At 48.0% G+C, this 27,775-nt stretch overlaps 2 protein-coding genes and 1 long non-coding RNA gene across 3 annotated transcripts in view; 1 reads left to right on the forward strand and 2 right to left on the reverse strand.

Moving 5' to 3' along the window:
- The window catches only part of LOC122459075, a 62,379-nt gene extending 56,396 nt beyond the window's left edge, over positions 1-5,983 (forward strand). Inside the window, exon 3 of the long non-coding RNA XR_006279533.1 lies at positions 5,859-5,983. This is a non-coding gene — a long non-coding RNA (uncharacterized LOC122459075). The remainder of the gene's footprint in view (positions 1-5,858) is intronic.
- LOC119851888 (cathelicidin-related peptide Oh-Cath-like) overlaps positions 1-27,775 on the reverse strand; it is a 141,310-nt gene that overhangs the window by 85,529 nt on the left and 28,006 nt on the right. The gene's annotated exons all lie outside the window — the stretch shown is intronic.
- LOC119851445 lies at positions 3,181-27,761 on the reverse strand. The gene is made up of 8 exons (XM_038391297.2): positions 27,567-27,761; positions 20,443-20,550; positions 19,294-19,381; positions 11,497-11,507; positions 7,578-7,784; positions 5,650-5,757; positions 4,515-4,598; positions 3,181-3,503 (listed from the first exon to the last, which is right to left on the reverse strand). The coding sequence occupies exons 1-8, from the start codon at positions 27,744-27,746 to the stop codon at positions 3,390-3,392; spliced, it is 900 nt and encodes a 299-aa protein (XP_038247225.1). The 5' UTR covers positions 27,747-27,761; the 3' UTR covers positions 3,181-3,389.

Raw genomic sequence — 27,775 nt, forward strand, 5'->3', positions numbered from 1 at the left:
ACAGACACAACGTTCTGAAGATTCAGAGCAGGCTGCACTGCGGGGACAGGAGGATAGTGAAGAAATTTGGCAGCATGTGACCTCCAGAAGAAGAAAGGGGAGCGTCCATGTACCAGCAACGCAGATACAGGTAAGTAACCGTTTTCATGTTCTTTCCACAGGTACTAATGCGGAGAGTGGACTAGAAGACACATCTGAGGGAAGGGAACAGAAGGAGACTCTGCCGATTGGAAGGCATGAGATGCACTGTCCTAGGGTTGGGGGTTCCATGACCACCGCTCCCAAGAGAAGGAGGCGGGTGCTGGTGGTTGGGGACTCTCTCCTCAGGGGGACTAAGTCATCTATCTGCCGTCCTGACCGAGAAAACCGAGAAGTCTGCTGCTTGCCAGGAGCTAGGATTCACGATGTGACGGAGAGACTGCCGAGACTCATGAAGCCCTTGGATCGCTACCCCTTCCTGCTTCTCCATGCAAAGAATGACCTTGAGCGGATCACTGCGGACTACATGGCTCTGGGAAGAAGGATAAAGGAGTTTGAGGCGCAAGTGGTCTTCTCGTCCATCCTCCCCGTGGAAGGAAAAGGCCTGGGTAGAGACCGTCGAATCGTGGAAGTCAACGAATGGCTACGCAGGTGGTGTCGGAAAGAAGGCTTTGGATTCTTTGACCATGGGATGGTGTTCCAAGAAGGAGGAGTGCTAGGCAGAGACGGGCTCCACCTAACGAAGAGAGGGAAGAGCATCTTTGCAAGCAGGCTGGCTAACCTAGTGAGGAGGGCTTTAAACTAGGTTCAGCGGGGGAAGGAGACCAAAGCCCTGAGGTAAGTGGGGAAGTGGGATACCGGGAGGAAGCACGAGCAGGAGCGCACGAGAGGGGAGGGCTCCTGCCTCATACTGAGAAAGAGGGACGATCAGCGAGTTATCTCAAGTGCCTATACACAAATGCAAGAAGCCTGGGAAACAAGCAGGGAGAACTAGAAGTCCTGGCACAGCCAAGGAATTATGATGTGATTGGAATAACAGAGAATTGGTGGGATAACTCACATGACTGGAGTACTGTCATGGATGGATATAAACTGTTCAGGAAAGACAGGCAGGGCAGAAAAGGTGGGGGAGTTGCATTGTATGTAAGGGAGCAGTATGACTGCTCAGAGCTCAAGTATGAAACTGCAGGAAAACCTGAGAGTCTCTGGATTAAGTTTAGAAGTGTGAGCCACAAGGGTGATGTCGTGGTGGGAGTCTGCTATAGACCACCGGACCAGGGGGATGAGGTGGACGAGGCTTTCTTCCAGCAACTCACGAATGTTACTAGACCGAAGGCCCTGGTACTCATGGGAGACTTCAATCACCCTGATATCTGCTGGGAGAGCAATACAGCGATGCACAGACAATCCAAGCAGTTTTTGGAAAGTGTAGGGGACAATTTCCTGGTGCAAGTGCTGGAGGAACCAACTATAGGCAGAGCTCATCTTGACCTGCTGCTCACAAACTGGGAAGAATTAGTCGGGGAAGCAAAAGTGGATGGGAACCTGGGAGGCAGTGACCATGAGATGGTCGAGTTCAGGATCCTGACACAGGGAAGAAAGGAGAGCAGCAGAAAACGGACCTTGGACTTCAGAAAAGCAGACTTTGACTTCCTCAGGGAACTGATGGGCAGGATCCCCTGGGAGAATAACATGAGGGGGAAAGGAGGCCAGGAGAGTTGGCTGTATTTTAAAGAATCCTTATTGAGGTTACAGGGACAAACCATCCCGATGTGTAGAAAGAACAGTGGATGAGAAGCTGTATATGAGTCAACAGTGTGCCCTTGTTGCCAAGAAGGCCAATGGCATTTTGGGATGTATAAGGGGCGTTGCCCATGAGGGGCATTGCCAGCAGATCAAGGGACGTGATCATTCCCCTCTATTCAACATTGGTGAGGCCTCATCTGGAGTACTGCGTCCAGTTTTGGGCCCCACACTACAAGAAGGATGTGGAAAATTGGAAAGAGTCCAGCGGAGGGCAACAAAAATGATTAGGGGACTGGAACACATGACTTATGAAGAGAGGCTGAGGGAACTGGGATTGTTTAGTCTGCAGAAGAGAAGAATGAGGGGGGTTTTGATAGCTGCTTTCAACTACCTGAAAGGGGGTTCCAAAGAGGATGGATCTAGACTGTTCTCAGTGGTAGCAGATGACAGAACAAGGAGTAATGGTCTCAAGTTGCAGTGGGGGGAGGTTTAGGTTGGATATTAGGAAAAACTTTTTCACTAGGAGGGTGGTGAAACACTGGAATGCATTACCTACGGAGGTGGTGGAATCTCCTTCCTTAGAAGTTTTTAAGGCCTGGCTTGACAAAGCCCTGGCTGGGATGATTTAGTTGGGGATTAGTCCTGCTTTGAGCAGGGGGTTGGACTAGATGACCTCCTGAGGTCCCTTCCAACCCTGATATTCTATGATTCTATGATTCCCTTGTATTCATCCCATGGCAGAGGGGCTGCAAAGGGACCTGATCACCATCAAGCCTTTAACACAGGACATTGTCAGTCCCTCCTTCCCGGAGTGTACTAAGCCACCAGGGAGTGATTTCTTTGGGTGTTATGGGCTACCTGTGTCATAGAACCAAGAGGGCAGAGGGTGTTACCCACTTTCTGGATGGAACCTGCAGTAAATCAGGGAGGCTAAAGCATTACATGCCCTGAGTGCTAAATTTTCCAAAGTGACAATTGATTTTGGAAAAAGAAAAGGAGTACTTGTGGCACATTAGCTGTAGCTCATGAAAGCTTATGCTCAAATAAATTTGTTAGTCTCTAAGGTGCCACAAGTACTCCTTTCCTTTTGCAAATACAGACTAACACGGCTGCTACTCTGAAACCTGTCAATTGATTTTGGGGGTGTCTCAAAACTTAGAGAGACTTTGAAGGGGCCACATTTTTGGAGGGCAGCTGCTCAGCACTTTCTGAAAACCAGGCCCCTTTGAGGACATCCCGTGTTGGGCACCCATAGTTGCTAGTCACTTTTAACAAGTTGAGCCTTAGTGTCTGAATCTCTGTTGCAATAGGGCAGGGGTTGGGTCTCTTTAATGAGGATGGCGTGTGACTCCTAGTTGGGGGGGTTTCATTGGCCAGTAGCAAAGTCAGGTGACTCACTCTGGTTCATATCCCTAATCTCCTCCCACAATATGGAAGCAGAGGACAACAGTATAGGGTTTGCAGAATGCCAATTTATTACGCACAGCAGCCCTGGTGAGCAGCACTGCAACAGCTGCTAAGCGGTGGATAGAAGCAGATACTCTGAAGCTGTTGAGATTGTTATGAGCCTTGCTTCCAATGGTGCTTCCAGTGGAGAAGAAACGGAGCCACGTCTGGGTCTGGCAGCATCGGCTCGCTTTCATCTCCTCTCTTTCTGGATCTTCTTAGCCAAGGGCGATACCTATACCAGCACGAATGATTTTCCCTTTATGTCGACGAAGAAACCTGCCAGCTCTTTTCCTGAATCTACTCCAGCGGCCCCGTGTGATGATATTAGGCTAGAGAGAAAAGAAGTCAGGGTAAGCATCTCCACGCAGATTGAAACTGTCTCCTGCAGCTCAGGGAATGTTACTTTGTTCTCTCTTATGTTTCATTTGTTATTAGCAATGACTAGGGGCCCCAATTTTGATGAGGGCTGTGGTAGTTGCTGTAACACACGCACAGTGGGAGACAGTCTCTGCCCCAAGGGGATTACAGTCTAGATAGACAGAGGGGTAAAGGGTGAGGGGTGAGAGCGTGACAAGCCTGAGGTCACACAGCTGGTCAGTAGCAGAGCAGGAAGTAGAGCCCAGGTCTCCTGAGTCCCAAGCCAGTGCCGTGTCCCCTGGAGCACATGGCCTCTCTAGAACAACAGAGAGCATCCGACCAGTGTCACTGTGGGCCTAGATGGCTAGTGTGGGAGAGGAGTAGCTTTCAGGAGTGAGTGTTCCCACTGGACTCTGGACAGGGGGTGACATTGCTCTGTGGCTCTGAGGGAGGGGCAGGAGCTTGCCTGCTGGGGGGACAGTGTGCTAGGGCTGTGCCATTGAAGGCACAGGATTAGATTTATCCCTTATCCCCTGCCCCTTTACTATCTGTAACCCTTATGCCCACCTTGGGTACGTCCCTGCTGTAGAGCAAGAATAAAGGGCCGTGCCTGGGGCCTTTTGTCTGGTGTGTGGGACCAGGGGCCATTCAGTGTCTGCATCATACAACGTGTGTAAACATCAATGCCAAAAGAAAGGCAGGTGGTAAGGATCCTCCCCAGACCCCCCTGCCCTTGCCCCGCTCCCAGGCACCGTATGGAGCTTTAGGTTTCTTATGTATCCCAGTGAGATTAGAATTTGCTCCCTGCGGTTCTGCTGGCGGCTGTAGGGTTCCATCTCCAGGCTCATGGGGCAGGAGGCCTTTGCCAGCTCGCTGCCAGCAGTTGGAGCTGGACACTTGTCCTGGGGACACTTGCGCAGTGTGAAATACCTGGCCAGGATCTCAGCAAGAGACACCCTTAACCCTGCCTCAGCCCAGCTCACCTCCTCAGACGCCTCCTCGCATTTGATAATGACGGAAGCGGGGTCCTGTTCAGTGGAGAAGAATCCAGAGCAGTCTTTGACCAGCTGTAAGGGAGACAAAAAGAGACCTCAGCATCTTACTGTCAGGGAGCGCTAACATTCAGGCCTCTTGCATGTGGAGACCTGCTTCCCAGTGTGGTTTGGTCACAAGTTAAGGAGGACGTTGGGAGGCTTAGTCTTGGGCCTGGTTTGGACATCACCCTGGATCAGGATCCCATTGCGAGAGCAACTGTACAAACACAGACCAGAAAGATGATCCCTGCCCTGAGGAGCTTTCAATCTAAGTAGCCTTTCCTCATGTTCAATAGTTCCTTACTTTGCAAGCAGTCACTGTGCGATTCCTTGTGTACTCCAGATGAGTGAGAGGGGCCCACAGAGAACAGCATATGGGTAAATGTAGACATAGACACGGAGAGAATGAGTCAAAATCTATACTCAGTTGAGCCAAGTGAAGCAGGATTGCTGTTAGGGCAGAGCATGCTTACAGAACTAGAAACGTGGACGTGCAGTTAAAGCGCTGGGCTGCCATTCAGGAGACCTGGGTTGAATTCTCCACTCTGCCACTGTCCTGGTGTGTGAGCTTGAGTGAGTCACATCACCCATCAGTGAGACGGGGATAAGAGCACTCCCTCTCGGCCCCCTTTCTCTGTCTGGTCTATTTAGATTGTGAACACTTTGGGGCGGAGCAGGGACTGTCTGAGTTTATGCAGCACGTGGCACCATGGGGCCCTGATCTCATTAGGGACATCAGTGTACCACGAATTATATTTTACATGACCTGCATCCCCTTCTCCTTTTGACTTCAGTGAAGGTTCCCCGATAGAACAGTGCCCCAGCTGACAACAGTAAACTAGAGATTAAAAACCATCCAGTCCTATAATTAGCAGATGGATGAATGAATGGATGTTGTTTGTGACATTGATGTAAGGATTAGTAAGGAGGCTACTGTGGAAAAGGCAGTGTCCCATAGCCCCATTCCTTCCTTTATGTCTCTGCTGGAAATACACTTTTTTTGTGAGGCTTTGGGACCTGACAGATGCTATTGGTCAACTTAAGGTGCAGAGGGAGGTGTCTCCATGCAGCAAGTGATCCTTACCCCATCTTCTTTGAATTCACACTGGCTGATGTCGCGTTTCTCTTTTACTGGGCACACTGTCTCTTGAACAGTGAATGTCAGCGGTTGGATAGTTTTTGAAGACACATCCTAAGAAGAAATTCAATGAAAGAACAAAATAAACATTCACTGTGAGCAGTAAGGCACCAGGCTCCACTTTGGCCTTGTAATTATTTTCTGTTGTATTACAGTATTGCCCAGAGGCCTAGATTGGCATCAGATCCGCATTGTGCTAGGAGCTGTTCAAACACATACGCAGATGAGGCCCTGCAGAAAGATGCCAATATAAGCAGAATGTAAGCATTGACTTGTTCTAGTCCAGTGGTTCTCAAATTTAATTGATCGCACCCCTCTTCGTTGTATCTGTAGTCATTTATCTCTCCCCCCTCCCCTGCCAGTCAAATACATATACTGCTTCCCAGGGGATCAGAGAGCAGCGGCTGCCAGGTGGGCATCCAGCTCTGTAGGCAGGGCCCTGCAGCAGCAGTGCAGAATAAGGTGGGGTGGCAATGTGAAATATCACTTTTCACAGTACACTTAGTGTCCCGTTGCCACTCTTACTTCTGCACTGCTGCTGTTACCCCAGGGCTGACAGCCAGATCCCCACTGCCCAGTGCTGACAACTGTAGCCCTGCCATTGCCTCCAGGTGAGTGATTGCGGGATAAGGAAAAGAGCCCAAGCCTGGGCTGTCTCCTGGTGAGGGATTGGGGTGATGGGAGGGAGAGCCTGGGTGGCAAGATTCTGGCAGTGACTGACTCGGGGCGGCAGCATTCAGGCCAGGACTGTCCCGGGGAGGTGGGGCCTCTGGCTGTCAGCCCCAGAGTGACAGGACTCCATCTGTTCCCTTAATCCCCTCTCACCACTTCCCGGGTGTGCACCGCCCTTCTGCATGAGCCCGATCCACCAGGGCTGACAGTATATATTTGTACAGCACCTAGCACAATGGGGCCGTGGTCTTAGATGGAACCTGTAGATGCTGCTGGGATATAAATAATATATTTATTCGGTCCCTCCAGGAAGAATAGTGCCCAGCACTTTGTTGCCACTTAATAAATAATGACAATAAGGGATCATCAAATGTTTTTAATTTAAATGTGTCTTCTACATATTACTCCATTTGAATTCTCTGCATAAGGAGACCCAGGGAGGCATTTAATTCAAAGAATTTTTCCTCTTAAACCTTTTTAAACCTTCCAAACTCCATGCCTTTAATGAGCAATAATCAGTATTTATTTGTAAAGGCTCAGAACCCAGACAGAAAAAACAAAACAAAACAAATGTGTTACTTTAAGAACACTCAAGAATTGTAAGCCAATTGCATGATTTTTTCAGGGCTGACTCATTCTCTTTGAACACTTATGGCTGGCCATCGCCTTTTTGCCAGGCGCTGTACAAGCGCAGAGTAAGACGGTCCCTGCCCCGTGTTACTCAGAGTGTAATTCAGATGGAAAACATGCTCTGCCTGCTGAATCTGAATGAACTTCTGCTCTCAGGCTCTTCCTCTGTAACAGGACCAGGAAGCTGTGGGTGGTAATACAGGGAAATAGCTGTCTGTCTGCTACCCCGTCCCTGCACATATTTCACATCCTCTTTATTACCAATTTTGGCCATGCTGCTTTCAGTGACTCAGGTTGGCTTGTCTATAAATTCCCTGTCATTCCCCTTCCCCTAACCACTGCCTACTTGGATTGTGAGCAGAAACTGTCTTTCATGAGTGCCTGGAGAGTACCTAGCCCATAGCTGGCAACACCAGAAATCAGCCCTGGATAATAACAGCAAGGGTGCAAATACCAGACTGTAGGTTCAGGAGTCTAGCATCAGAGGCCAGCGATTTCTCATTGACCTGCTTTATGAGCTCAAGCGGCATCGAATATACACAGGCCACAAAGCAATTCCCCAGGTCACTCACCCAGTCTGGCTGTGGCTCAGCTTCCAGGAGCCGATAAGCAAGTGTTATATCTGGCTCTTGGTTGTAGATCTGAACTGCAGCTAAAACCGCATCCTCGTGGGTTGGCAGAGGGGACGATGATGGCGCAGGGGCTGCTGTGACCACCCCGAGGATCAGCAGGACTTTCAGGCAGGTCTCCATCCTGTACCCTGTGGGATTCAGTGAGAGCTGGGTGGGCAACCCTGTCCTCCCAGGGAAAGCCTTTTATATGGTGCCTTCTCTGTATGGGCTGGTGCCTTGTTGGCTGCCTGCTTCGGTCCTCCCTTAACAGGTGACTTTTCCCCACATTTCTATTGGCCACCCTGCTGGAGCAGGCATGGGGGGGGAGTCAGTCAGAGGAAAAGGAGGATTTTTTCAAATAAATTGCTGAAATCGTGTGCATGAATTGCAAAACAACCCATGGTAGTGAGTAGGGGGTATCCAGGGCCCCCTATATTGGGAAAGGCTGAGCTACGTGTCTTAATTCTGTTGGGCCAGATCCTCATCTGGTATAGTTGCCATAGCTCCATTGGCTTTCATGGATCTATGCTGATTTACATGAAAAGAAGACCTGTCCCTAAAGTCCAGACAACCATAGGTTTTCCCAACAGCTCTCAGTCAGAAATCACACAACAAGCATTCCCCTAGAGCCAGTCAGTAGGCCCAGGTCATTGGTTTTGATGGTGCCACCACTAAATCCAAGGGGACTGTACAGTGCATTAACAATGGATAACCCCACACCAGACTGCTCCTGACACGCCAACCTGCTCTTTTGTATTTGTAACAATGGGACTGCCCCATGTCCAATAGGAGGGCTCTGTTATAAAGCCTGAGACATTTTGCTATCATGAAGTCTTCCTATGAGTCAGCCTAACCCATCCCTTCTTCATGTTATCCCATTGCTCCTAGTCATACCCCTAGCCCCCTTTCCAAATGTATCCCCCTCTCATGGGGTTAAGTCCTTTCTAGGCTGCTATCCTTTTTTCCTTATCCTGTATTCACAGATGGCCAATTTCCAGTGCACGTGGCTGTGTCCCTACCCAAGAAAAGTTGAATTAATTTTGAGAGTCTGATTTCATGAGACACTGTCTCAAATGTGTTACTAAAAGCCAGTTATATCCTATCGGCCACTTCCTCTTTATCCACTGGTCCTGCAGTTCTGTCAAGCACAATCAAACTATCAGATCTCTTCTGTGTGATTTGAGCACATTCTCTGTGTCCTCTGAGTGGGGCTTTTCCAATACTTTCCCTCCTACACAAAATACAGTAAACAGTGTGGACGGTATTCCTGGCTGTGAATTCCCCTTCATCAGGATTCTGCTGTGGGATAAGAACAGGAAGTCTCAGGATTCTTTCTTCAGCTCATTTCTTGCACATTCTGGCTGACTGTTTAGCTACGGTTTGGTAATCCAGGCAGGACGGTCGGGGTTTGTAACTGACAATTCCATCCCTCCCTGTGCGGTATGTGAATTAAAGCTGGTGCTGCTTTACGTGGGGTTGGGTAGCAATGCACTCGTACCACTTACTTCTCTATCAGTCAGTTGCTAGAAGTTCTTGAAGTGTCTTATAACACTCCCCTATTAGGTCATCTGATCCTTGTGTCGTGATAACATTTAATTTACTTATTATAATTATTGTAAAACCATAATCACAAAATCATGTTTTGTCCAGCTGAAATTTCCCTCTCAACCTAGGGAGTGCCTCTTGCATGTGCTCCCCTGGGGTATAGCTTGATGCAGAGTTGTACTTGGTCACAGTTTGGATTTTGATGACTGAATTTGGCCATTATTTTGCAAATTCTGTCTACTCCATGTGTGACTTCCAGCAAGTCACTTTATCTGTCTGAGGCTCAGTTCCCCATCTGTGAATAGTGATCCTTACTTTCTCCCACTCTTCGTCCGTATTGCCTGTTTAGATTGAACACTCATAAAGGCAAGGACTCTCTTGTTACATCTGCGTACAGTGCTTAGCATAATAGATCTTGGTTGTTATGTGTAGGTGCTAGTGTCATATGAATAAGAAGACTGAGGTGCATGGCAGTGAAGAATTCAGCTCCTCGTCTTTATCTTCTGGCACTTTATTGAATAGTGGTTGCTCTGAGAGTCCCACTGCAGCTCTGTGGGTGCCCCAAGGTTTAGCACTGCTCAGCCAAGGGGCCTGCAAACATTTGCAGTCTCCTTCTTGAAGGTTCATCTGTAACAAGATGTTGCTTTTCTATCTGTGAGATGTCTCTGTGCTTTCTCCATGAAGCTCTCTAGCACAAACCTGATCACTGAACCCTGCTTATCCCAACACTCCTGCTTAACTGAAATTTGCGGGGTTTCTCTTGGTTTGCCCTGTGTTACCAGTGTTTCTGCACTGCAGTGAAATCCTCCGAGCATGGAGCACAGGCTCCTCCATCTGCAGCACAACCTGCCCTTGGGAAACTGACCAGCATTTATCCCTCATGGCTGTCCAGGTCCCTCAAGCAGCTCTTTCTCCAGACGTCACTGGCATATCTTTCCTGTATGCCCAGTCCCCCAGATCTGGAGGGAAACTGCCTCCTTCATAGCCAGCCAGCACCTCTTTCCTGTGTCCCCATTCCCCAGATCCCGGAATCCAGCCCCTCCCTCCACGGCCAGCCAGTACTGATTCCAACACAATCCTCACTGCTCATACGGTCCCCACAACCATGCCATGCAGCAGGCTCCTCCAGAACTCCCTAGCTCTCTTCTGTGGAAAAGCGAGGGGCTGCCCCTGCAGGCCCAGAGTTTGGGGGATCCGGAGCACAGAGATCAAAGCCTCAGATTTCAGGAAACTTGTTTCCATAGAGCTTTGTGTGTCCTCCTGAAGCCTTCAGCTAATGAGAGACCCCTAGTTTGCATGAAGTGCTTTTAATACAGGTTGGTTTAAAGGGGACCGTGGGGCCATCCCAGTGCAGGCTGACCTTAAAGACTGCCCTCATCAATGGTGGCTACCAGCCAACTCCAGGCTTCATTCCTGGGTACGGTGCTTGGCGCAATGGGATTCTGGTACAGGCACTGAACGGGGGCTGCTGTGATGCAAATCACTGATAATAAGTAATTTTGCCATGAATTTTTCCCTAGAAACGGCTCTTCAGAGTTTTCAAATACCCTGTGTCTGTCACACACACAATACAGATATCTCAGAACACTACACACCTATAGTGACTTTACACATGTGTGTTGTGACCTGTTGTGTTGGACAGTCTGTGATTTACCTTACAGAGAACTAAAGCACCTTTCCTTTCTCAGGTTATGCTTTCATTAGAGGAGACAAAGATAAATGGCATATCTGTGCCTGGAACTCCCTGAAATGGAGATTATAATATTCCCTAGACCTGGGTCTCAGGAGTGTTGGGAGGGTTAATTAGACAATGTCCAAGTATGTAAAATGTAATATAAATTCTGCTATTAGAGAAAAGTACTTCGACCTGAAAGAGCTAAGGACTGAGGTTATTCAGAATGGGTCTCTTACCCTCACCTACACAGAACTGTAATGTTAGAGCAGTTGCAGGTTTGCTTCCCAAATGCTATGGTATTTCTTTTGCAAATGCAGGAAATAGAAGTTAGTTGGGTAAGACCCCTAGCAGTTTGCTCACTGGAATAGGGTTTCTAGTCCATTTCTGGTTGTGCTAAGTAAAACCCCAATTCCAGTATTGTGCAGACAGACAGAGACTGGCACCCGTGTGGCACCCCATTGTGTCTTCATTGGGTTCCATGTGGGCACAGGGTTCTGTCCTTTAGAATAACTGCAGATTTGGGGCTTAAAAATTGGAGCACTTATACTGTTCAGAGTAAAAATATGGTGCATTTTATAATAGTGAAGATAATTGACCACGGGAACAATTTACCTCAGGATATTCTGGATTCTCCATCACTTGCTGGTTTTCAGTCAGGACTGGATCTCTTTCTAAAAGAGATGCTCTCGCTCAAATGGAAGTTATGGACTTGAGGCAAAATTGATTGGCTGAGGTTCTTTGGCCTGTCCTGTGTTCCACAGCAGGTCAGACTAGACTCCCACAATGGTCTCTGGTGGCCTTAACAACTATGACTGTATGAAAACTATGAAGGTCAACAGCAACGGTTCAGTTACATAGTTGATTAGGTTCCAAATTCCTTTCTCAGTGAAAGCCTGGAAGCTCCCTTATCTCTGCCTCTTCTTACAATGGCATCGTTAGCATGAGAACCTTCTCTGCAGCTCCTGTCATTTGAACCAAGCATCAGATGATATTTTGTATAAAAATTCCAAATCCACTTGGTCCCTGTGCTTTACCAGTGCCTCTCACATGTCAAACTCAATGATAAGCAAGTGTTGCCCAGAAGTGTGTCTCGCAGTCTAAAATGTGTGCACAAAGTTGTCAGTCTGTCCTCCACCACACACCCACACTCTCTCTCTCTCTCTCTCTGTACGCAGTCTCCTAAGGCAGACATGCCATCAAACACAATGGAGAAAATCATACCCTACCTATGGGATAAATTCCTTGCTGATAACAGTGCCTCTTGATCTATAGAATTTAATGGAGTTATGCATTTTACCATCTGGTCAAGTTCCCATTGATTATAACCTGGGTGCCTAGAGATGCAGGTACATTTGTCCCAAGAGGATCCCTAGCACAGTGGGTACAGTGAGATATCTCCCTGATGGTGGGTTTCCCTGACAGAGAGCCGCAAGGGCTATTGACCTCCGGACACTGAAAGCCGTACACTCTTGTGAATGTGGGGTGTGCAGCCGATCCCCATGATCCCAGCTGATTTGAGTTCCCATATCTTCTAGTCCTGGCATATTTGCTAACAGGTATTTCCTGCAAAAGGAAGCAACAGCTTTTGGGAAAACCCAAGTGCACAAACAACAAATCCCCCAAGGTCAGAGTAACAATCAGGGGTGTCCTAGTGGGGTGACACGATGGCCCTTCCCAGCACTGGATGGGGAGAGGTGGAATGATCCTGTTGGTGGGTCACTGTGGCCACAGCAGCCACCACATTCACTCCTTGGCAGCAGACCCTGAGCTGAGGAAGAACTGGATGTGATAGCTACTGGTACCCACTGCAGGATCTTTGGGGACCAAAGCGTTAAACCTAGGAATGGCTTCGGTGTGATTGTGTCCTACTCCCTGGGGGAGGGGTACCAGACCTCCTCCAGGAACTACAAACAACAGAGGAGGGGGTGATTAAGGCAAGTCACTAAAACTGAACCATTCTAGAAAGGTATCTGCCTCTGGAGAAGTTTCAATATATTGGTTCAAAACTGGGGTTTCCAGAGACAATCAAAGAAAGGGCTTTCGGTATAAAAAGGCTGAGTTTAAACTGACATGGATTCTGATCCAGCAATCTGACAAGATGTTCTGTCCAACGGGGGCCCCAACCTTTGCGGAAGTGTTAGAAAGACTTTGACCTGGTAGGGACCCCATAAGACTGGTGGGTGCTTCCTGGAATGTTTAGTGTGTGCTTAAATCGTGGGTGCCAAGGAACGAGGGCAGAGGGGGAAGGGTATCAAAAGAGCAGTTAATGCTGAAACTATTCCAGAGTTTAACTATCCTTACAGTTAGAAAGTATTTCCTAAAATCTAACCTAACTCTCCCTAGCTGCGGATAAAGCCCATTGCTTCGTGTCCCACCTTCAGTCTCCATGGAGAACCATTGATCCCCACCCTCTTTATAACAGCCCATCACATATTTGAAGACTGTTATCGGGTCCCCCTCAGTCTTCTTTTTTCAAAATTAAACATGCCCCGTTTTCCCCCCTTTCCTCATAGGTCAGATTTTCTAAACTTTGTATCATTTTGGTTGCTCTCCTCTGGTCTCTCTCCAATTTGTTATGTATTTTTTAAAGTGTGGCCCCCACAACTAGACACAGCACTCCAGCTGGGGTCTCACCAGTGCCCAGTAGAATGGAACAATTACCTCCTGGGTTTTACATATGACACTCCTGTTAACACACCCCAGAATGAGATTAACCTTTTTCAAAAGAGCATCCCGCAATTTGGCTCATATTCAGTTTGTGATCTACTGTAACCCCAGATCCATTTCTGCAGTATTACCACCTAGCCAGTCATTCTCCATTATGTATTTGGACATTTGATTTTTCCTTCTTTGGTGTTGTACTTTGCACTTGTCTTTACTGAATATTATTTTGTTGATCTCAGAAAAGTTCTCCAATTGATCAAGGTTATTTTGAATTTTAATCCTGTCCTGCAAAGTGCTTGCAACCCCTCTCAGCTTGGTGTCCTCTGCAAATTTTATAAGCATACTCTCCACTCTATTATCCACCTCATTAATGAAAATATTGAATAGTAACGGACCCAGGACAGACCACTGGAGGATACCATTAAATACACCCTCCCAGTTTGACAGTGAACATTCATAACTATTTTTGAGTAGGTTTTTTCAACCAGTGTTGCACCCACCCTTTAGTATTTCATCTAGACCAATTCCTCTCATTTGCTTATGCAATACTCATGGTGATCAGGGGAGGTCCTGAATGATTGGAAAAAGGCAAATATAGTGCTCATCTTTAAAAAAGGGAAGAAGGAGAATCCGGGGAACTACAGACCAGTCAGCCTCACCTCAGTCACTGGAAAAATCATGGAGCAAGTCCTCAAGGAAACCATTTTGAAGCACTTGGAGGAGAGGAAGGTGATCAGGAACAGTCAACATGAATTCACAAAGGGCAAGTCATGCCTGACCTGATTGCCTTCTATGATGAGATAACTGGCTCTGTGGATATGAGGAAAGCAGTTGATGTGATATATCATGACTTTAGCAAAGCTTTTGATACAGCCTCCCACAGTATTCTTGCCAGCAAGTTAAAAATGTATTGATTGGATGAATGGATTATAAGGTGGATAGAAAGCTGGCTAGATTGTCAAACTCAATGGGTAGTGATCAACGGCTTGATGTCTAGTTGGCAGCCAGTATCAAGCGGAGTGTACCACAGGTCAGTCCTGGGGCCAGTTTTATTCAACATCTTTATCAATGATCTGAATGATGGGATGGATTGCACCCTCAGCAAGTTTGCAGATGAGACTAAGCTGTGTGGAGAGGTAGATACATTGGAGGGTAGGGATAGGGTCCAGAGTGACCTATACAAATTGGAGGATTGGGCCAAAAGAAATCTGATGAGGTTCAACAAGGACAAGTGCAGAGTCCTGCACTTAGGACTGAAGAATCCCATGCACCGCTACAGGCTGGGGACTGACTGGCTAAACAGCAGTTCTGCAGAAAAAGACCTGGGGATTACAGTGGATGAGAAGCTAGGTATGAGTCAGCAGTGTGCCCTTGTTGCCAAGAAGGCCAACGACATACTGGGCTGCATTAGTAGGAGCATTGCCAGCAGATAGAGCGACGTGATTATTCCCCTCTGTTTGGGACTGGTGAGGCCACATCTGGAGTACTGCATCCAGACTCCAGAAGGGATGTGGACAAATTGGAGAGTCCAGCAGAGGGCAACGAAAATGATCAGGGGGCTGGGGCACATGACTTATGAGGAGAGGCTGAGGGAACTGGGCTTGTTTATCTGCAGTAGAGAAGAGTGAGGAGGGATTTGATAGCAGCCTTCAACTACCTGAAGGGGGATTACAAAGAGGATGGAGCTCAGCCTTTCTCAGTGGTGACAGATGACAGAACAAGGAGCAGTGGTCTCCAGTGGCAGTGGGGCAGGTCTAGATTGGATATTAGGGAACAGTATTTCACTAGGAGGGTGGTGAAGCACTGGAATGGGTTGCCTAGGGAGGTGGTGAAATCTCCATCCTTAGAGGTTTTTAAGGCCAAACTTGACAAAGCCCTGGCTGGGATGATTTAGTTCGTGGGCTCCTGCTTTGAGCAGGGGGTTGGACTCGACCTCCTGAGATCTCTTCCAACCCTAATCTTCTATGATTCCATGAAATGTCATGTGGGATTGTGTCAAAAGCTTTACTAAAATCAAGATATAGCACATATACTGTTTCACCTCACATGCTGGCCAATAGCCTGACAAAAAAAGAAATTAAATTGATTTGGCATGATTAGTTCTTGACAAATCCATTTTGTCTACTACTTATCATGCTGTTCTACTCTAGGCGCTTACACATGGATTGTTTAATGGTCTGTTTGAGTAACTTTCCAGGTATCGAAGTTAGGCTGACTGTCTGTAATTCCTCAGGTCCCCTTCGTTCCCTTTTTTCAGAGAGGTACCAAGTTTTCCCTTCTGTAGACCTCTGGGACCCTACATGCCCTCCATGAGTTTTGGAAAATAATTGCTACTGGTACAAAGATTGCTTCGGATAGTTTATTAAGTACCCTAGGGTGAATGGCGTCCAGCCTTGCCAACTTGAATACATCTAACTTATTTAAATATTCTTTAATCTGTTTTCCCTATTCTGGCTTGTGTTCCTTCCCCCCTTCTTGTTAAGCATCTCGTCACAATCAACACTTTTAGTGAAGACTGAGGTAAAATAAGCATCAAAATCCTCAGTCTTTTTGGTGTTGTCTATTATTATCTCTCCTTACCTCTTAAATAGCAGACCTGCACTTTCCTTCATCTTACTTTGCTCTTAATGGGTTTATAGCACCTCTTCTTATTGCCTTGTATGTCCCTTGCTAGGTGTGACTTATTTTGGGTCTTAGCCTTCCTGGTTTTGTCCCTATATACTTGGGTTGTTCTTTTCTACTTATCCTTAGCAATTTGTCCATGATTCCACTTTATGATTTGCAGGTCACTAAAGAGCGCCTGATGTAGCCATATTGGCCTCTTGTCACAGACTCAAAGGTCTCATGTTCTCTCCTGGCTCTATACGGTTCCTGGGAGGAACCCCCTTCAGTGTGACAGCCCTTCTCAGGGGTCCACTCTCCCTCGGGGGTTAAGCCATAGGCACCTCCGCCTCCTAGAACTGCACCTCTCTGAGCCCTCAGCACGCCTGTCTCTTGCCGTGGGCCCCCTTAGGGAGTCCACTCACTCTGGACCTCCACACCCAGAGGGAATAATTCAACCCTGATCTTTAGACCGGAGTGACTCTTAGCCAGCATAAAACAGAAGGGTTTATTGAGTAACTGAACACAGCATAGGAAACTCTCAGGGCCTCAGACCTAGCATCCTTCAGCACAGTACATCTAAGTCTCTTCGGCCTCCAGGTGGGCTCTGGATGCTCTCTCCTCTCAGCTCAGAACCCCCACCTTCCAGCTAGGCATCCAATATCACTGTCCCCCAAGTCCCACCTCTGTCCTTTGTCTTCTGTCCCAGGTAAACAGGCCACCTGGGCCTCCTCTTCTCTCAACCTCTCCTCTCATCCGTCCTTTGTTTCCCCTCTGGTTGGAACTGGCAGGTCAGGTCACTGGGGACCTCTCTCCACAGTCCATTGTCCTCCCTCTGGCCAGAACCAGCTGTGACTCCCAAGCTGGGCCTCCCGGTAACCAGGTCACCAGTCACTGGGGTATCCATTCTCCAGGCCATTTGCTGGCCCTCTATAACAACAAACTCCCTCTCCCACCACCTTGTTAAACCAGAAACACCAAGGGAAACTGAGTCTCACCCCGTCTGCATGCAAACCATTGAAAACAACAAGAACCCCCCCTTGCTTCATCACATCTCCCCCCCCCAACCCCTTTGAGTCTGAACTGAGCGGGGTCACTTAGCTAGTCACCTGGAGAAGTTCAGGGCCCCGCCTCATGATAAAGCATCGGCTGTAACATTGGCACTCCCCCTCACGTGGGCCACCTCCATGTCATAACCCTGGAGGAGCAGGCTCCATCTCAGGAGCTTGGCATTAATCCCTTTTATTTGGTGAAGCTACGTCAGAGGCAAATGGTCAATATACACAGTAAAGCACTGCCCAAAAAGATATGGCTGCAGCTTTTTAACGGCCAGCCCCGTGTCCAAGCATTCCTTTTCTATGGCCGTTAACCCAATTAAGATCCTTCGTGGCTTGTGTGTGCTATTTCAACCCATTCCCTTAGGGCCCACTGAGGCCAATATTTTGCCATCTTGTGGTGGATGAATGAAAATTCCAGATTCTAAAGCATTACATGCCCTGAGTTCTACATTTTCCAAAGTGACCATTGATTTTGGGTGTCTCCAAATTTAGAGAGATCTTGAAGGGGCCACATTTTCGGAGGGAAGCTGCTCAGCACTTTCTGAAAACCAGGCCTCTTTGAGGACATCCTGTGCTAGTCACTTTTAACAAGTTGGGCCTTAGTGTCTGATCTCTGTTGCAATTGGGCAGGGGATGGATCTCTTTAAGGAGGATGGCACGTGACTCTTACTCAGGGTCTTTCATTGGCCAGCAGGACTGTCAGGTGATTCACTCTGGTTCATGTCCCTAATATCCTCCCACAATATGGAAGCAGAGGACTACAGTATAGGTTTGCAGAATGGCAATTTATTATGCAGAGGGGTCCTGGTGAGCAGCACTGAAAGAGTGGCTAAGCGGTAGATACAAGCAGATGCTTTGAAGCTGTTCAGATTGTTATAAGCCTTGCTTCCAATAGTGCTTCCAGTGTAGGAGAAATGGAGGCACAGATGGATCTGGCAGCATCGGCTCGCTTTCATCTTCTCTATTTCTGGATCTTGTTAGCCAATTAGTTTGAGACTAGCATTAAGGATATTCAAACCATGCTGACGAAAAAAATTGCCAGCTCCTCTCCAGAATCTTTTCCAGCGGCCCCGTGTGACAAGATTAGGCTAGAGAGAAAAGAAGTCAGGGTAAGCATCTCCACGCAGAATGAAACGGGCTCCTGAAGCTCAGGGAATATTACTTTGTTCTCTCTTGTGTTTCATTTGTTATTAGCAATGACTAGAGGCCCCAACTTTGATGAGGGCTGTGGTAGTTGCTGTAACACACGCACAGTGGGAGACAGTCTCTGCCCCAAGGGGATTACAGTCTAGATAGACAGAGGGGCAAAGGGTGAGGGGTGAGAGTGTGACATGCCTGAGGTCACACAGCTGGTCAGTAGCAGAGCAAGGAGTAGAGCCCAGGTCTCCTGAGTCCCAAGCCAGTGCTGTGTCCCCTGGAGCACATGGCCTCTCTAGAACAACAGAGAGCATCCGACCAGTGTCACTGTGGGCCTAGATGGCTAGTGTGGGAGAGGAGTAGCTTTCAGGAGTGAGTGTTCCCACTGGACTCTGGACAGGGCTCTGGTCAGGACTCTGACATTGCTCTGTGGCTCTGAGGGAGGGGCAGGAGCTTGCCTGCTGGAAGGATGTGTGCTAGGGCTGTGCCATTTAAGGTGCAGGATTATAAGCAGCCCTTATCCCCTCCCGCTTTGCTGTCTGTAACCCTTACAGCCACCTTGGGCAGGTCCCTGCTCTAAGGTAAGAAGGAAGGGCCATGCTGGGACCTTTGTCTGGTGTGTGGGACCAGGGGCCATTCAGTGTCTGCATCATACAACGTATGTAAATGTCGCTGCCAGACAAAGGTAGGTGGTGAGGAGCCTCCCCAGACCCCCATGCCCTTGCCCCGCTCCCAGGCACCGTATGGAGCTTTAGGTTTCTTATGTATCCCAGTGAGATTAGAATTTGCTCCCTGCGGTTCTGCTGGCAACTGTAGGTTTCCACCTCCAGGCTCATGGGGCAGGAGGCCTTTGCCAACTCGCTGCCAGCAGGTGGAGCTGGACACTTGTTCTGGGGACACTTGCACAGTGTGAAATACCTGGCCAGGATCTCAGCGAGGGAAACCCGTAACCCTGCCTCAGCCCAGCTGTGACCAGAAAGGAGGCCGTTTAGGCCACTCACCTCCTCAGATGCCTCCTCGCATTTGATAATGACGGAAGCAGGTTCCTGTTCAGTGGAGAAGAATCCAGAGCAGTCTTTGACCAGCTGCAAGGGAGAGAAAAGAGACCTCAGCATCTTACTGTCAGGGAATGATAACACTCAGGCCACTCGCATGTGGAGACCTGCTTCCCAGTGTGGGTTGGTCGCAAGTTCAGCAGGAGGTAGGGAGGCTCGACCTTGGGCCTGTTTTGGGCATCACAGTGGATCAAGACCCCATTGTGCTAGGGAAAGTACAAATACAGACCAGAAGGATGGTCTCTGCCCCAAGGAGCTCATAATCTATGTAACCCTGGCTCATGTTCAATAGCACCTTACTTTGCAAGCAGTCTCTGTGCGATCTGTGGGATTCTTTGTGTACTCCAGATGAGTGAGAGTGGCCCACAGAAAAAAGTGTATGAGTAAATGTAGATATAGACAAGGAGAGAATGAGTCAAAATCTACACTCAGTTGAGCCAAGTGAGGCTGGATTGCTGTTAGGGCAGAGCATGCTTACAGAACTAGAAGCAGGGTCTTGCAGTTACAGCGATGGGCACAGATTCAGGACACCTGGGTTGAATTCTTCACTGTGCCTCTGTCCTGGTGTGTGACCTTGAGTCACATCACCGACCAGTGAGACGGGGATAAGAGCACTCCCTCTCGGCCAACCTCTCTCTGTCTTGTCTGTTTAGATTGTGAACTGTTTGGGGCAGGGACTGTCTGTGTAGCACCTGACACCATGGGGCCCTGATCTCATTAGGGATGTCAAAGTGCTAGTGTACCACAAATAATATTATACATGAGCTGCATCCCCTTCACTTTTTGACTTCAGTGAAGGTTCCCCAGTAGAACGGTGCCCCAGCTGACAACAGCAAACCAGTAATTAAATACCACGTAATCCTATAATTAGGGGTTGGATGAATGAATGTATGACATCTTGATGTAACGATCAGTAATAGGATACAGCAGAAGAGGCACTATACCGTAGCACCCTTCCTTCCTTTACATCTCTGCTTGAAGTATATATTTTCTATGAGGCTTGGGGATCTGAAAGATGCTGTTGAGCATCTGTGTGGTCAGTGAGATAGAAGAGCAGAGGGAGTTTTCTCCATGCAGGCAGTGATCCTTACCCCATCTTCTTTGAATTCACACTGGTTGATGTCACGTTTCTCTGATACCAAGCACACTGTCTCTTTCACAGTAAATCTCAGTGGTTGGATAGTTTTAGAAGACATGATCTAAGAAGTTCAATGAATAAGAAAAATTAACAGTCACAGTGAGCAACAAGGCACTTTGGCCTTGTAAATATTTTTCTTTTATGTGACAGTATCGCCCAGAGACCCAGATTGGCTGTTCACACACACACACACACACACACACACACACACACACAGCCCTTACCCTAAAGAGAATGTAAGTATTGACTTGTTCTGTTCTACTGAACTAAACAGTTATTAATAATCATTCTCATCAATACTCTAGGGCCTTGAATTTTTCAAATGCTGTTCAAGCATAAATCCAGGAATGTAACTTCATATGCTGTGGCCTAACTCTGATGTAGCTCCTTTGTCTTAAATGGAGCTGATTTGCACCAGATGAGGTTCTGGCCCATGTTTCTACAGCATGAACAAATAATTAGTATTTTGCAATTCTCTTTCCCCCTCCCCCTTTCCTCTCCTGTTCCCTGCCCTTCTCTTAGAAAATCCAGTCACTGAGCCCTGGTCTACACTAGGCGTTGAGGTCGAATTTAGCAGCATTAAATCGATGTAAACCTGCACCCGTCCACATGACGAAGCCCTTTTTTTTGACTTAAAGGGCTCTTAAAATCGATTTCCTTGCTCCACCCCCGACAAGGGGATTAGCTCTGAAATCGATTTTGCTGGGTCGAATCTGGGGTACTGTGGATGCAATTAGATGGTATTGGCCTCCAGGAGCTATCCCAGAGTGCTTCATTGTGATCGCTCTGGACAGCACTCTCAACTCAGAAGCACTGACCAGGTAGACAGGAAAAGGCCCGCAAACTTTTGAATTTCAATTTCCTGTTTGGCCAGTGTGGCAAGCTGCAGGTGACCATGCAGAGCTCATCAGCAGAGGTGACCATGATGGAGTCCCAGAATCGCAAAAGAGCTCCAGCATGCACTGAACGGGAGGTACGGGATCTGATCGCTGTATGGAGAGAGGTATCCGTGCTATCAAAACTACGTTCCAGTTTTCGAAATGCCAAAACATTTGTGAAAATCTCCCATGGAATGAAGGACAGAGGCCATAACAGGGACCCGAAGCAGTGCCACGTGAAACTTAAGGAGCTGAGGCAAGCCTACCAGAAAACCAGAGAAGCGAACGGCCGCTCCGGGTCAAAGCCCAAAACATGCCGCTTCTATGATTAGCTGCATGCCATTTTAGGGGGTTCAGCCACCACTACCCCAGCCGTGTTGTTTGACTCCTTCAATGAAGATGGAGGCAACACGGAAGCAGGTTTTGGGGACGAGGAAGACGATGATGAGGAGGTTGTAGATAGCTCACAGCAAACAAGCGGAGAAACCAGTTTTCCCAACAGCCAGGAACTGTTTCTCACCCTGGACCTGGAGCCAGTACCCCCCGAACCCACCCAAGGCTGCCTCCCGGACCCACCAGGTGGAGAAGGGACCTCTGGTGAGTGTACCTTTTAAAATACTATACGTGGTTTAAAAGCCAGCATGTTTAATGATTAATTTGCCCTGGCATTCGTGGCTCTCCTGGATGTACTTCCAAAGCCTTTTCAAAAGGTTTCTGGGGAGGGCAGCCTTATTCCATCCACCATGGTAGGACACTTGACCACTCCAGGCCAGTTGCACGTACTTGGGAATCATTGTAGAACAAAGCATTGCAGTGTATGTTTGCTGGCGTTCAAACAACATCCGTTCTTTATCTCTCTGTATTATCCTCAGGAGAGTGATATCATACATGGTCACCTGGTTGAAATAGGGTGCTTTTCTTAAGGGGACATTCAGAGGTGCCTGTCCCTGCTGGGCTGTTTGCCTATGGCTGAACAGAAACGTTCCCCGCTGTTAGCCACGCGATGGGGGGAGGCAAAATGCGACCTTGTAACGAAAGCACATGTGCTATGTATGTAATGTTAACAGCAAGGTTTACCGTGAAAGAGTGTACGCATTGTTCTATAAAATGTGTCTTTTCAAATACCACTGTCCCTTTTTTTTTCCTCCACCAGCTGCATGTGTTTCAAAGATCACAGGATCTTCTCCTTCCCAGAGGCTAGAGAAGATTAGAAGGCGAAAAAAAAGCACTCGCGATGAAATGTTCTCTGACCTCATACTGTCTTCCCACACTGACAGAGCACAGACAAATGCGTGGAGGCAGACAATGTCAGAGTGCAGGAAAGCACAAAATGACCGGGAGGAGAGGTGGCGGGCTGAAGAGAGGGCTGAAGCTGAAAGGTGGCGGCAGTCTGATGAGAGGAGGCAGGATTCAATGTTGAGGCAGCTGGAGGATCAAACTAATATGCTCCAGCATATGGTTGAGCTGCAGGAAAGGCAGCAGGAGCACAGACCGCCGCTACAGCCCCTGTGTAACCAACCGCCCTCCTCCCCAAGTTCCATAGCCTCCTCAACCAGACGCCCAAGAACGCGGTGGGGGGGCCTCCGGCCACCCAGACACTCCACCCCAGAGGATTGCCCAAGCAACAGAAGGCTGGCATTCAATAAGTTTTAAAGTGCTGTGTGGCCTTGTCCTTGCCTCCTCCACCACCCCTCCTGGGCTACCTTGGTAGTTATCCCCCTATTTGTGTGATGAATTAATAAAGAATGCATGAATGTGAAGCAACAATGACTTTATTTCCTCTGCAAGCGGTGATCGAAGGGAGGTGGGGAGGGTGGTTAGCTTACAGGGAAGTAGAGTGAACTAAGGGGTGGGGGGTTTCATCAAGGAGAAACAAACAGAACTTTCACACTGTAGCCTGGCCAGTCATGAAACTGGTTTTCAACGATTCTCTGATGTGCACCGCACCCTCCTGTGCTCTTCTAACCGCCCTGGTTTCTGGCTGTGCGTAACCAGAAGCCAGGCAATTTGCCTCAACCTCCCACCCCGCCATAAACGTCTCCCCCTTACTCTCACAGATATTGTGGAGTGCACAGCAAGCAGTAATAACAGTGGGGAATATTGGTTTCGCTGAGGTCTAAATGAGTCGGTAAACTGTGCCAGCGCACTTTTAAATGTCCAAATGCACATTCTACCACCATTCTACACTTGCTTAGCCTGTACTTGAACAGCTCCTGACTACTGTCCAGGCTGCATATGTGTGGCTTCATGAGCCATGGCATTAAGGGGTAGGCTGGGCCCCCAAGGATAACTATAGGCATTTCAACAGCCCCAATGGTTATTTTCTGGTCTGGAAAGAAAGTCCCTTCCTGCAGCTTTTGAAACAGACCAGAGTTCCTGAAGATGCGAGTGTCATGTACCTTTCCCGGCCATCCCACGTTGATGTTGGTGAAACGTCCCTTGTGATCCACCAGTGCTTACAGCACTATTGAAAAGTACCCCTTGTGGTTTATGTACTCGCTGGCTTGGTGCTCCGGTCCCAAGATAGGGATATGGGTTCCGTCTATGGCCCCATCACAGTTAGGGAATCCCATTGCAGCAAAGCCATCCACTATGACCTGCACATTTCCCAGGGTCACTACCCTTGATATCAGCAGATCTTTGATTGCGTTGGCTACTTGCATCACAGCAGCCCCCACAGTAGATTTGCCCACTCCAAATTGATTCCCAACTGACCGTCTGGTGTTGCAAGCTTCCACAGGACTATTGCCACTCGCTTCTCAACTGTGAGGGCTGCTCTCATCTTGGTATTCTTGTGCCTCAGGGCAGGGGAAAGCAAGTCACAAAGTTCCATGAAAGTGCCCTTATGCATGCGAAAGTTTCGCAGCCACTGGGAATCGTCCCAGACCTGCAACACTATGCGGTCCCACCAATCTGTGCTTGTTTCCCAAGCCCAGAATCAGCGTTCCACCACATGAACCTGCCCCATTAGCACCATGATGCCCACATTGGCAGGGCCCATGCTTTGAGAGAAGTCTGTGTCCATGTCCTCATCACTCTCTTCACCACGCTGACGTCACCTACTTGCCCGGTTTCATTTTGCCAGGTTCTGATGCTGCATATACTGCTGGATAATGCGTGTGGTGTTTAATGTGCTCCTAATTGCTAAAGTGATCTGAGCAGGCTCCATGCTTGCCGTGGTATGGCGTCTGCACAGAAAAAAGGCACAGAATGATTGTCTGCTGTTGCCCTGATGGAGGGAGGGGCGACTGACGACATGGCTTGCAGGGTTGGCTTACAGGGAATTAAAATCAACAAAGGGGGTGGCTTTGCGAGAAACTGAATGGCCACCTCAAGGATAGAACTCAAAACCTCAAGGATAGAACTCAAAACTGGGTTTAGCAGGCCGTTGATTTCACAGAGGGCGGGAGGGAGGAGAAAATGAATACAAAACAAATCTGGTCTATTTCTTGTTTTGAGCCACTTCATCTATCTTTATACATCATGCTGGCAGCAGACTGTGCAGTACGACCGCTAGCCATTGTCACCTCCTGGGTGCTCGGCAGAAGATGGTGCAGTATGACTACTGGCCATCGTCTTCTGCTAGCTGCAGATTAAAAGACAGTGCACTGCCAGTAGGACTCAATCGCCATGAGACGAAACAAGGGAAATGACCTGGCTGAGTCACACCCAGGACTATGTCAACGACGGCTACCAGTCATACTGCACTGTCTGCTGCCAAAAGGCAATAAACTGCTGCTGTGTAGCAATGCAGTACTACGTCTGCCAGCACCCAGGAGACATATGGTGATGGTTAGCTGAATGGGCTCCATGCTTGCCCTGGTATAGCGTCTGCACAGGTAGCTCAAGAAAAAAGGCGCAAAACAATTGTCTGCCCTTGCTTTCACGGAGGGAGGGAGGGAACGGGGGCCTGACGATATGTACCCAGAACCACCCGCAACAATGTTTTAGCCCCATCAGGCACTGGGATTTCTACCCAGAATTCAAATGGGTGGTGGAGACTGCGGGAATTATGGGATAGCTACCCACAGTGCAAAGTTCCAGAAGTCGACTGTTGCCTCGGTACTGTGGACACAGTCCACCGACTACATGCACTTAGAGCTTTTGTGTGGGGACACACACACTCGAGTGTATAAAAACACTTTCTACAAAACCGACTTCTATAAATTTGACCTAATTTCGTAGTGTAGACGTACCCTGAGTGTTTCTGCATGTGTTTTAATTGCTGAAAGTGCGGTTCTGGTCTGAAATGACATGGTTCAAATGAACTCCTGGGATTCCAGGTCTTATTGCCTCCCTGTAATTTCTATATGTAGGTTCCTGTCTTGCAGAAGTTACTTGTGTGTGCAAGTGTTTGCAGAATCGGACTCCCAGTGTCCTCCTTTTGGGCTTGATCATGAAACACTCTGAGCACTCCTGTGTGGTGCTGAGCACCCTCAACTTCCACTGACCTCACTGCGAGCAGAGGGTGCTCAGTAGCTCACGGGATCAAGCCTTTCATTAAAAATATGGTTATTTCCCTAACTGTCAGTCCTGCCAATTGAATATTTGCTCTGAAGCTCAAGCCCTGCTTTTGCTTTTCATGCCTCATCATGGGAGCCCCAGAAACAAGGCGCTGTTGATGATGTATGAGAAGGAATAGAATCCAGCTCCCACTCTGCAGACCCAGCTGGAGTACAAAGGAGCGAGCATTTCTGTTAGCCACGGGTCAGGATTTTAGAACATGGCTGGTGAGTTTGTGTGCCTCACAACTGGGTGCCCTATTTGAAGGGGCCTGACTCTCACTGTGCGGGTGCTGAGAATGTTCTGGAAATTAGACCCTTCTGAGGTGTTTCAAGTTGGGCACCTGAAATCACTTGTTACTTACAAAACTCTTGGCTCATAGCCGCCAGTTCTGACTGTGAAAACGCAGAGGTAGCCGCTGTGCTGAACAAGGGGATGCCATTTTAGGCACTCCCACTTTTCAGAGCAAGGGCAGCATTTTAAAACGCATACAAACTTGTACTGAAGATAAATGGTAACTCTGACAACTTTTGCAGTCAACATAGTGTCAGTGAACAGGGCATTAATGAAAAATTACATACATTAGAACATAGGATAGTGTATGCTTATTTTGATTGCAAGGTATTGCTCTGTGCCTCAGTTTCCCCCTCTAAAATGCAGATAATAATATGTCCTTTCTCCGACCCTTTGTCTTATCTATTTGGATTGTAAAGTTCTTCTAGGCAGGAACTGTATCTTACTATGTATATATGTACTAGCACAATGGGGCCGTGGTCTTGGCTTGAACCTGCAGATGCTGCTGGGATATAAATATATCAATTAGGGCCCTCCGGGAAGAATAGTGCCCAGCATTTAATAATTATTGCCACGTAATAAATAATGATAATAAGGGATTAACAAATGTCTTTTAATTAAATCGGTCTTCTACATACTGCTAAATTTGAATTCTCTGCATAAGGAGACCCAGGAAGGGCACTGAATTCAAATGGTCTTTTCCTAAAGCTTTTTAAGCTTTCTAAGAGCCATATCTTTTAATGACCAATAATCAGTATTTATTTGTAAAGGCTCAGAACCCAGACAGCAAAAAAAAAAAAAACCCATAAGAACCACACTGGTATCTTTATTAAATTGTAATTTTTAAGCCAATTGCATGATTTTTTCAGGGCGGACACATTCTCTTTGAACACTTATGGCTGGCCACCACCTTTGTGCCAGGCGCTGTACAAACACAGAGTAAGACGGTCCCTGCCCCGAGTTGCTTAGAGTATAATTCAAATGGAAAACATTCTCTGCCTACTGAATCTGAACTGCTGCTCTCAGGCCCTTCCACTGCAGCGGGACCAGGAAGCTGCTGTGTGGTAATACAGGGAAATAGCTGTCTGGCTGCTACCCATCCCTGCACATATTTCACTCCCTCTTTATAACCAATTTTGGCCATGCTTTCAATGACTCGAACTGGCTTGTCTATAAATTCCCTGTTGATCCCCTTCCCCTAACCACTGCCTACTTGGATTGTGAGCAGAAACTGTCTTTCATGGCACAGTCAGAAATCAGCCCTGGGTAATAACAGCAAGGGTGCAAATACCAAAGTGTAGGTACAGGAGCCTAGCATCACAGGGCTGCGATTCCCATTGACTCGCCCTATGAGCTTAAGCATCATCTAACAGGCCAAAAAGTGATTCCCCAGATCACTCACCCAGTCTGGCTGCGGCTCAGCTTCCAGGAGCCGATAGGCCAGTGTTGTGCCCGGCTCTTGGTTGTAGATCTGAACTGCAGCTAAAACCGCATCCTTGTGGGTTGGCAGAGGGGACAATGATGGCACGGGGGCTGCTGTGACCACCCCGAGGATCAGCAGGACTTTCAGGCAGGTCTCCATCCTGTGCCCTGTGGGATTCAGTGAGAGCT

Source organism: Dermochelys coriacea, chromosome 2 (assembly GCF_009764565.3).
Source record: "Dermochelys coriacea isolate rDerCor1 chromosome 2, rDerCor1.pri.v4, whole genome shotgun sequence".
Taxonomy (NCBI): Eukaryota; Metazoa; Chordata; order Testudines; family Dermochelyidae; genus Dermochelys; species Dermochelys coriacea.

Coding starts and splice junctions, on each gene's coding strand:
- LOC119851445 (XM_038391297.2), bottom strand. CDS start 27,746: ATGGAGACCTGCCTGAAAGTCCTGCTGATCCTCGGGGTGGTCACAGCA. Junction 20,551..27,566: donor CTGAGCCGCAGCCAGACTGG/GTGAGTGATCTG, acceptor TGAACTTCTTAG/ATCATGTCTTCTAAAACTAT. Junction 4,599..5,649: donor GTGAATTCAAAGAAGATGGG/GTAAGGATCACT, acceptor TCTCCCTTACAG/CTGGTCAAAGACTGCTCTGG.